This window comes from Bison bison, unplaced genomic scaffold (assembly GCF_000754665.1).
Source record: "Bison bison bison isolate TAMUID 2011002044 unplaced genomic scaffold, Bison_UMD1.0 scf7180017864286, whole genome shotgun sequence".
NCBI classification, from domain to species: Eukaryota; Metazoa; Chordata; class Mammalia; order Artiodactyla; family Bovidae; genus Bison; species Bison bison.
The window spans coordinates 566,029-577,198 of NW_011494858.1; the positions used below are offsets into that span (position 1 = coordinate 566,029).

The 11,170-nt window shown below is 50.3% G+C and overlaps 1 protein-coding gene across 1 annotated transcript in view; it reads left to right on the top strand.

Annotated features, from left to right (window-relative positions):
- The window catches only part of CELF4 (CUGBP, Elav-like family member 4), a 313,421-nt gene that overhangs the window by 31,406 nt on the left and 270,845 nt on the right, over positions 1–11,170 (top strand). Inside the window, exon 2 of the mRNA XM_010849742.1 lies at positions 5,269–5,292. Within this exon, the coding sequence (XP_010848044.1) occupies positions 5,269–5,292 (24 nt within the window). The remainder of the gene's footprint in view (positions 1–5,268; positions 5,293–11,170) is intronic.

The window sequence follows — 11,170 nt, forward strand, 5'->3', positions numbered from 1 at the left end:
TTCCCACCCCTCCCAGCGCCCCTCCAGGGAGTATCCTCCCACCTTCCCCCATTGCTGCAAACAGCTGTGATTCAGAGAGAGTCATTGCCAAGGAAACCAAAAAAAAAAAGGAATTCCAGGCATGGGGGAAATTTCAACCACAAAGCAAGTGGTTCCAAAGGAGCATTGACAGCACCCAGGACGCAGCTTGGGGCTCCCAGCTTTGTCAACACTGTTCTCCAAGTACAGGACATATCCAGGACATACGCACAGGGGTGTGGGGAGGGAGAGGAATGTGTCCCCCAAGTGGAAATTAAAGTTATTGATAACATTTTGTTGTCATCACTTTTTAGCCACGGGGTCCCTGCAGCTACAGGAACTGAAAAAGAGCTGAGCAAAAGTTAGCAAGGGCCTGCTCACCAGCGGTGAATCTGGCTGTCCCTTGGGATGGCAAGAAGGGATTCAGATGACACCCGGCTCAGCCTGCACAGATCTCGCTGAGCAGGGCTCACCTAAGCTATCTCCTCTGGGTCTACCTGTCCTGGTGCCTGCCTCACCCTCTAGTGGGGTTCAGGGCTGGTTTGGATCCCACAAGCAGGACCTTGGTCACTTAGTGTCCCTTCTGAGCTCATAGCACATGTATACACTCAAAAAATTCACTCCTATAAATTATCCATCTATAGCCCATGCATGGGCTTCCCTGGTGGCTCAGTCAGTAAAGAATCTGCCTGCAATGTGGGAGACCTGGGTTCGAACCCTGGGTTGGGAAGATCCCCTGGAGGAGGGCATGGCAACCCACCCCAGTATTCTTGCCTGGAGAATCCCCATGGATAGAGGAGCCTGGCGGGCTGCAGTCCACAGGGTTGCCAAGAGTTGGACACGACTGAAGCGACTAAGCACAGTGCAACACAGACAATGTATGGGGCTTCCCAGGTGGTGCTAGTGTTAAAGAACTCACCTGCCAATGCAGGAGACATAAGAGATTTGGATTCTATCCCTGGGCCAGGAAGATGCCCTGGAGGAGGGCAACCCACTCCAGTATTCTGGCCTGGAGAATCCCATGGACAAAGGAGCCTGACCGGCTGGAGTTCATAGGGTTGCCAAGAGTCAGACACGACTGAAGCGACTTAGAACACACACACACACATGGCCCATGCATGCATACACAGGCATGCATGTGCGTGAGCAAACACACACACACACACACACACACACACACACACAGGAGTGTGCATGGCACCATATCAGGTGATGGGTTGCATTAACTTCTGTTATTCCCACTCTCATTCTATGCTAACATGATACGGTGAGTCAGGTCCAAGATCTCACCATGTGCATCCGCAAGTCACATGGGGACTCTCTTCTGGTTGACGAGTCTGCTCCTCAGAGCCTTGGGGCCACTGGTCTTCAGAGAACGGGAATAATTGCCTTCAGAATTTGTCCCTGATGGTGGCGTTAGTCTTATTTCTGTGATGACCAACTAGGAAAAAACAATGGAAACACTTAACTCAATAAGGTATATACTCTCTTATAGCTTTGAGTATAAAGAGTTGGGTTCAGCCTCATCCAAATCACACAGAGATGTTAGTTTGAATTCTAGAACTGCTGACTGTAGACAGAAAGGCTTGCCAGCAGGGTATTCCATCCAGGAGAAGGCTTGTGTTTGAGGAGGGAGCCACAGCAGCTGGCCCGGGCTGGCCGTCCTGAGTCCAGAGGGCAGTTTCCGCCAGCCCTGCTGGGGGCGCTGCACCCCGACCCCCTATCGCAGAGAGTGTTGTGAGTGGATGAGCCCCTGCAGCTGTGGAAGGAGTTCTGCAAACACCCAGGCTTGTGGGCTCTGTGAGGCGTGTCTCCACTTCTCCGAGGCTGAAACCATCCAGACAATAGGCCAGCCCGGGAAGTGTCTGTATTCATATTCAGTCCTCCGCCTTCCCTCCCCTCTCCTCCCCTCCCTCTCCTTCCCCTCTGGCCCTGGGGATGTATTTTGCATCCTTTAAATGATCTTGTTTATTCTATGTGTCGGAATATAGTTATCTGAATATTAATTATGGCTTTAGTGAAGTTCATCGGTTGAACGCAGGAATTGAGAATTCCTTCTTCACTTTCAGCCACCTGCTTTGATTTCTCTGTTTATCTGCTTGACTGAGCTGAAATCAGTTTCTGTAAGTGAAAGTCGGCTGCTTGGAGCAGATGTTTTCGCTCAGAAATAGTGTACAGTCTGCTATTAGCATAAGTAGCATGATGCTAATAAATAGAGGTGTGCGATGCTGGTGGCGGTGGGAGCCGAGGGACAGTGGCCAGCCCGGGGACAGGGCCTGAGCGCGGCCCGGAGGAAGAGCGAGCAGCCCAGCCTGGTTGCGGGTACCTCTCCGCCCCTGCCAACCCCGCCCTCCCGTCCCCAGCACCCCAGATGCAGCCAACTGGGGGCCGATGATTAATGACGGCTAGGGCTGTAACCAAATTGTAGCGCCATTAGCACCAAGTCACGACTGACAACTAGATACATCATCTCTGAGGTTTCTATCCAGCTAACTAATTTAACTATGTGAATACGGGAAACGCGGCACTGATGCCATAAGGCAAATATTGCCAAAGCCGGGAGCCTGTCAGTAACGAACCGGAGGGGGAGAGCTCACCAGGACCCAGTGGCCACGTCCGTGGTCCTAGCGGGGTCAGCAGTTCTGTCTTTAAAAAAACTCCACCACATGCCCCATGGAGCTGGCTGGGGGCTCCACACCCCATGGGCAGTTCACAGTGGGGAGCTGGCCAATGGAAGCCCCACCTCCCAGATCGCCCCTTACTCCTTGCCCCCGCCCCAAGCCGGGAGATGACATGTTTCCTTCCAAGTCAGAGGATGACAGATTCCATCAGAGCAGCGCCTCTCTTCCTGTCCCCCAAGTTTTCTTCCTGTCTCTGCAGCTCCCCACTTTCTCCAGGAGAGGGACTTGCAGACACTTTGATGAGAAACAGGTGGGCCTCACGTTTCATAAGCACTGCTCCTGAAATAGTGAATGCAAATTGTTATCTTCTTTTCTGTCGTCTTCCTCTTCTTTTCTTTTTTTTTTTTTCTAACAATGAATCCCGTTTGAAATGTGCTGTGTTTGCTCATCAGAAGAGCCTTATAAGGAATCCTTTTAGAAAGGAGAGAATCGTCTGCCATGTGTATAGTCACCCTTAATTCATCTGGTTTATGAGCTGAGGGTTCCCACATGACCGTGTTTCTTAAAGCCACCCCCTGAATTACCAGGTGATTGGTTCTCTGAATCAGAAATCCTCACTCTGCTCATCAGCCCTACTGTGGAGGTCAACGGCTGGGAAGGTTTGGGAGCAGGAACATCCACTCCATGAGAGAAACTCTCCACCCTCAAATGTCTCACCGTCTACTCTGGAGGCTGAAGAACCAACCCCACAGGCTTTGTGAGGCTCAGCAAATCCGGCCCCATCCAGGGATGCGTCCACAGGATAACATCTGTGAAAGCAGACATTTCAGAAAATTCAAAGCACTGCATGAGCAAATGTGAGGTTCTGCCTCAAACCTTTATCCCCAGCCCCGGCTGCGGGGCGTGGTGTCTGGAGTGGCTGAGCCTGCTTGCTGGAAGGCTTCACGCTGGAAACGGCTACCCATACCAGTAAACTCAGAAGAAAGAGATGGCAACAGCCCAGACCGTTCTGGGAAATTTAACTTCCATGAGAGCGATCCAAATAATGAAGACGGGAAAAGGGACTTGGACGCCTGAAAAATTGTGGGGCACCCTTCTTTCCAAAGGATCCCAAAGACAGTAACTTTAGGTGATTCATAATCGTCCAAACAGACACTACATGCCCATGGATGAAGCACTTCCTCCTTCGCCAAGTTCTCTCTTCACTTTTCCCTCATGCATGATTTGTAACTGCCCAGTGATTGGGCTTCCTTGGTGGCTCAGTGGTAAAGAATTCACCTGCCAGTTCACTCCTTCAGGAGACCACCTGCAATGCAGGAGATGCAGGTTCGAGCTCTGGGTCCCCTGGAGAAGGAAATGGGAACCCACTACAGTATTCCTGCCTGGAAAATCCATGAGCAAGGAGCCTGGCAGGCTACAGTCCACGGGTCCCAAAGGAGTCACACACAACTGACTACTCCACCGCCGCCACGGTCGGGTGGAACAGAGATTATCATCCCAACTGGCAGATGAGAAAACTGAGTCTGAGTCTCAGTGTCGAGGGAGAAGGGTAGTTGTGTCCATAGGCAAAAGGCTAGGTTCAATTTTGTTAGAAAACTAACACTGTGTCACTCAATATTTTTTTTCCTGCCTTATCCTCCAGAAATAAAAAAAAAGTTAAAATCGTGACCAAGTACTCTAATCTGCTTGTCTCAAGTACAAAAGCACATATTTCCTCTGCGTCCCTCGAAGAGGCTGTTCTCATTTCCCTTGAAGGCTGGTTTCTTAATCTGAAAGCTATTCCAGACGTAAATGGGGTACAGTTTCCCCAAAAGAGAGCCTCCGCCCCCTCCATCCATTATTCCACACACCCTGGGCAGGGGTTACAGAGGTGACTGAGATTCGGTCCCTGCCCTCAAAATACCTACAAAGAAATCAAGTACAAAGCCTCATTTTCCCAAACTGCCACGGGAACACACGTTCAAAGTGCCGAGAGCATTCAGAAGAAGAAAGGCCATCTCCTGAGGGATGGCTTGGGGAGCTGCCACACGGGGTGTCCTTCGATCTTGGCCTTGATGAATGGATATGATTGTGAAATGCGGAGATCAGCAGGAGTGCCCTCCACAAGGAGAAAGCGAGTTGAGTAACGGCGGGGAGGAGCCAGGGCCTGGCTGGGCCGGGCGACAGGCCCCTGGGTGGACCAGGCAGAGGGGAGCTGGCATGCTGGCGGAAGTGGTCCAAGGCAAGGAAGGCAGGCTGTCGTCCATGGGCAGACACCACACGCTCAGGCCTGGCTCAAGGAGATTTCCCAGGGTCAGCACGCCAGAGATGAAGGCGAAAGGCTAGAGGGAGGGCCCGAGGGGGCTGGCGTCACGGATCCGTCACCCCACAGTATTCAAAGCAGACCAAACCCTCCTGAACCCCTGTACTGCTCCGGATCCCTGGGTGCAGGGGCCTAGCTCCCCTTACTCCGTGCTGCATCCTACATCGTGAAAGCCTGATGGAACTAGCCCTCTAGCCCGGGCACAGGAGAACACCAACTCCATCATGGAAACCCTTCATTCCCCAACTTCTCCCCAGAGAGACCCTCTACCGGTTCCCTCCCACCCCACTCCCACACCCACCCCCAGAGTCTTCCACTTTCTTAAAGGTTTTGCCTTTAAAACAAACTGCTGTTATTAAATAAATAATTGATTCCTATCCCCATTTTTTATTAATCAAAGGCTAATCAGAGCTGTGGATCAGCACGTGGCAACCAGGGTTAGCCCCACGGAGTGGATATAATTCTCGCTAAAAGCAGCGAGGTGCTATTTTTGTTTTCCCTGAGCAGACTCATCAAGGGGACATGTGCAGTCTCCATTAGGCTTGATGAAATACTGAGAAAGAGCTCGGGCCCTGGGGCTGCAGGTTGCCAAGCTCAGCCAGAGGGTCCACACCCTTCAGGGATCTTGGGAACGCAGGAGATGGCAGCCTGGGGATCCGGCTCCTGAACAGCGGGGACTAGCTGCTGGGAGAGAAGAGTTTTTGCCAACTTGGGAGGGTGTTCAGGACAGGCAACCCAGGACTCAGAACCTTCCTGGGCCAAAATTCAGGCTGGAACCTGGCCTGACCTGAGGCTGAGGGTCCTAGGGCCTCAGTCACCAGCTCCCCTCCCCCACCGGCTCCTGAGCTGAAAGATACCACTGGTAACTCAGGGTTCTAAGACCTGGACCAGATTCTTATCAGCCTTTTTTTTTTTTAATCCTGCTGACTTCTTTCCTTCCCCTTTTTTCCTCTCTCTCTCTCTCTGTGCTTATTGATCCCAAACGAGGAAAAAGTCTATTAATCCTAAACCCACAGAAGATTAGAGATAGGGCCGAAAGGGCTTGTCAGGACAGAACCACGCAGGCATTATCTCCTGGGAAGGTGACCACGTCACCAGCAGGAGGAGGAAGGGGAACAAAGGAAGGGAAACAAAGAGTGGCTGCCCCAGGATGCAGATATGATCCATCCATCCATCCGGGTCAGGAATCCAGGGAGGGGTTGGGAAAAAAAAATCGGAGATGGCCATGCCCATCCCCTGGCATTCTCAAAGCATCTTGCTGTGCAGGCAGAGACGAGGTTTTCCTGTCCTCTGGGAACACAGAGAGTTGGGCTCTTGCCTAGGGAGGTCCACAATCAGGGACAGCCAGGCCCCTCCAACATGGGGACGCCTATTTGGGTCTAGGGGTCTGCGGGAGTAGCACTCGGCAAGGGTACTGAGGAGATGGGTGACCCACCAGAGACCTTAGCCAAGTTCCTGAACCCCTCTCTGCCTCAATTCCCCCCGTAAAACAGACACAATAATTGTCAGAACCTTAGAGGGTCGTGGTGAGAATTATTTGAGATTATCTGTAGGAAAAACCTGAGTATTCGTCTTATTATTAATAAATAGTCACTATTATACCTTCGTCTGAAGGTCCAGGAAAGAGTCTGGCCCACTGGCCTCTTTGCAAGATGGACTGGGTGCCAGCTAGGGCGGGGAGATGCGGTCTTCAGAGACAATACAACAGTTAAGCAGTGAGTCAGCTCTGATGTAACCAAAATCGTCTGGATCAGTGCACTGACTGTCATCCATTCTGTGATTGGACCCCATACTAGAAAACCCACAAGACTGTCTCCAGCAGCCTCCTGGGATCCAGCTGCATGTCTTAGCCCCCTGCAGGCCCCATTCAGCACTGACGGAATGAGAATCCCTGGAGGTGAGACCCAGACACTTGCATTTTTCAGCTGGAGATACTAGGACCGAGTCAAATTCCTGCCCAGACCCAATGGTTGCTGGGTGGCAGCTGAGTGCTGGACACCGCCCCCCTCAGGAACAGAATCTAGTTTCCTTTCCTGCAACCAGTATCATACCACAATCTGTCTCCAAAGGTCATCCCGACTTGTCCAGAAATCTGCCAGCTGTTTGCAAAGAAAATCCAAAAACCTAGGGCTTCCCATGCCTGGGGGAAGGTGAGGCGACCAGCTGTCTCACCTGCTGGAGTGTCTTTTCTCTCTTCCCCACCCCCCAGCCCTGCCCTCGTTCCTCTCCCCACTTTCCACCACGCGGGAGCAGGTGCTGGGTTCCTTGGACGTGCCCTTGTTGATCAGCTTCCTTCCTGCTGAGCCGCGTCCAGCCAGGTCTGCACTCCCCAAGGTCAGAGACAGTGTCTTCAAGCTCACGGGCACCTTCATCCCGTAGTCTGGGACAGGGCCCAGACAGAGGGGAACTCTGTTCCTCCCCACCTAGGATGCCGGAATTGTGATTATTCCCATTTTACAGATGAGGAGGCTGAGCCATTGAGCACGTGAGGAACCTGCCTTGTAAACACTGGGCTTGAGAACCTAGTTCTTAACTCTGTACTGCACCTCCTCCACGTGGGGTGTACCACCCTAGAGCTTCAGTTCCCTGGAAAAGCACAATTTGGGGCTTAAAAAGTAAAGGGATGAGCTAAGAGCAGATGGATTGTTTGTTGTTTATTACCTGCTTGAAACTGGGCTTCCCTGGTGGCTCCAAGAGTAAAGACTCTGGAGATCAGGGTTCAATCCCTGGGTCAGGAAAACCCCCTGGAGAAGGGAATGGCTACCCACTCCAGTATTCTTGCCTGGAGAATTCCATAGACAAAGGAGCTTGGCAAGCTACAGTCTATGGGGTCGCAAAGTGCTAGACATGACTGAATGACTAACATAAACACACACCTACTTGAAATTATGACACTTAGGCTTCAAGTTACCAATTTACAGAATAACAGCAAGAGAGGCAGCTTGCTACAGTGAAGGGAAACACTGAACTGGGAGATTGCGATGTTGAGGTTTTAAATCATTATTATTATAAGAATAACACACGCACATCGTAAAGACTGCAGGGGATACACAATGCAATGACATTCTTCCTCCCACTCGAGACCCCATCCCACTTGTCAGAAGGAGCCCTTTCCTGTGTATTCTTCCAGAAGTATGTCAAGTACAGTCAGGTAACCAAACACACCCACAGACACTTTCTGTTGTGGAGACTGGGAATGTGTTCCCCACACCGTGGTACACCTTGATGTCTGACTTCACAGTCCATCTCGGCTCTTTCCAGATGGACACTCATGTGGATCCACTGTATCACATCTAGTAGCTGTGAGTATTCAGTTGGGCTTTTCAGGTGGTGCTAGTGGTAAAGAACCTGCCTGCCAATGCAGGAGTCAAAAGAGACATGAATTTGATCCCTAGTTCAGGAAGATCCCCTGGAGAAGGGCATGACAACCCACTCCAGTATTCTTGTCTGGAGAATCCCATGGGCAGAGGAGCCTGACCAGCTATGGTCCACAGCATCACAAAGAGTCAGACAGGACTGAAGCAACTTGGCACGCATGCCAAGTATTCAGTTATCCAGATATTCACTAATTTATGTGGCCAGGCCCCACTGAAAGACATTTCGACCATTTCTAGTTCTGTGTTTTGTTTTATTACAAAGCACACTCAGTTGATATCTTTGTGTACATCAACTGCACACATGTGTGATTCCACCTGTAAAATAAATTCTTACAAGTAAAATGATTTCTGAGCATCCCACATTTGACTGATATTTGCTTCCAAAGAGATTGTACCAAGTTAAGCTCATGCTAAATCTTTTTTTTTTTTTAATTCCTGTCTTCCCAACCTCCTTACTAACATAGTGTATAATCAGAAAATACTCCATATTTGTTGAGCCTTGGGTTTCAATTCCTGCCCTGACACTGACTAGCTATGAGGGCTTCAACAGTTCACTCTGCATTCAGGGCCTCAATTTCCCCACCTGTGAATTGGAGGTTGGATGAGCTGATCTGTAAGGATCCTTCTAGCTCTGTCTGTCTGATTTTAAGTACCTGCTGTGTGTTGAAACTGTCTGAGACCCATTAGTTCTCCGAGCCCAAAAGAATCTAAAACCCAGTTGAGGATTCAGGGGAACACACTCAGGGAAGATTTAAGGAGAAACATGTGACCTTCTGAAATCAAGCGTAAATTTGTGCTGTTTAGGCTGTGAGCTTCTAGAAAGTCACAGGAGAGTGACCAAGGGGCCATGGCTGGGGCAGCTCCTTGGAAGAGGCAGAACTTGCATGAAATGAGCAGGGCAGTGCCCGGATGTGGCCTCTTGGACAAAATAATAGAAAGCATTTTATCCCACCCCTACCCAGAGCCAGCCTGGAAAGCCAGCCTGTGTCCTCTCTTCCCCAGGAGCCCACAGTCTGCTTCTTTTCCCACCAAGAGCTGAAACTCAGTGAAATATCAGGGTTGTCTTGGTTCCAGTTCAGCGAGGATCCATTCCCATCTCAGCAGTTTCACTAAGTATTGTGTTCTTTGTGGAGACATGGCTTCAGTGTACTGTTCTAGGGGGAAGAAATTACTGCATATAAACCTTGATTAACCCAGGTTCTTGGAAAATGGAGGATTCTAATTAATTCTGTTTTCTGGGTAATGGAGGGTAAAAAAAAAAAAGTTTTCTGGAGGCTTGAGCTCCTCTCCCGCTTCAGTCAACCCAGGTGGGTGACCCTTCTCTGGTGCATGACTCGAAACCCCAGGATCCACACCTGTGGCCTCCATGGAAAGGCTTCCTATAGCCAGAGGGTCGCAAGATTGATTGATGGTGATGAGCTGATGTTAGGGAGCTCAGGTGTCATTTTTTGGCATTTGATGGGCTCTACAAAGCACAGGGCTTGCTATTTTTTTCTTGACGATTGTGTTCATTTGTAGGCGGACTGGCTCATCTTCCTGAGAAGGGGGTGGGGACGGTGGGAAGACCATTGCAGCAGGCTGAGGACTCTGCTAAATTGATGTTATGCCATTTGGGGCTTATATTCATTAAAAGTGTTAGCTATGGTTTGTTACAGCTCGAGAGGCTCCTGGTTCCAACTGGTCACTTATAAATAAGGAAACTGGGGCCCAGAGATACTGGTTTCTGAATTCAGGTGGTGACCTTTACAATTGGGCTCTTTCATGACATTTAGGTCACAGGACTTGTCCAAGGTCCCACACAGCCCATTAGGGAGAGAGTTTGGGGTTCAAACTATAGCCATCCTTCTATGGAAGCTTTGGAAGACACCAAAGCTTCACCCATGAGATCCCCAAGGCCCTGGAACCACCTTCTCCCTGGACTTTGGCACCGGTTTGTCAGACAGGGGGCCTGGAAGCCTATATTTCAAAGGACATCTGACACAACCCTGAGGTAGGCTGTGGGTGTGAAAGATACAGCTCTACAGCAAGCTGCTTTTAAGCTGCTTTCAAAGTAAAAAAAAAAAAAATCAGTCTTAAAGAATCATCCTGCTTTCCAATGTAAGTGGCTATACCCCCAAGTTACTTCCTTCCCCAAGTGCTGAGTCCAGAGGGGCCTCAAAAATCCAGAACCTTGCCAGCTTGCACAGGTCATAAGCAGACTCACAGCCAGGCAGATGCCACATCTCTAAACGGAATACTTACCTCCATAAAGGGGTGCTTGTGCGGTGAAACCAAACGCCCCTCTGACACCCTTAAAGCCTGCCTCACTAAGACCAAATACCAACCCTCCGCCCCTCTGGGCGTGTGAGGGCTGTTTACCACCCTTCCTCCAGAGGTGGAAGAATCATTTCCACCCACCTACCTCCAGCGGAAACTGAGGTCAGCGGTGCTCAGACTTCAGGGCTCTTCAGAGTCCCCTGGAGGGCTCGTTAAACACAGATGGCCGGGTCCCTCCCCCTGAGTTTCTGATTCAATCCGTGGGTAAGGCCTGAGAACCTGCATTTCTAACAGATTCCCAGGTGAGGCCCATGGGCCCATATTGAAGGTCTGGGGCCACCCTTGGAGACCCGTGAACAAGAGAACTTGGGGAAAGGAGTGCTTTTTACTGTTCTAAATTTTGCAAAATGCGGGATTTATCTTAAAATAGTAAAAGTATGACTTTTCCCCTCCAAAACTATATCTTACAAATTTGAGCTTTGTTTGCCTAAGAACCTGTGGAAGTTTCAGGATATAGTATAGATCAACCAATCCCCAAATGAGCGCAACAGCTTATCCCCTCCTTGTCCCTCCCCCCCCCCCCCCCCCCCACAAAA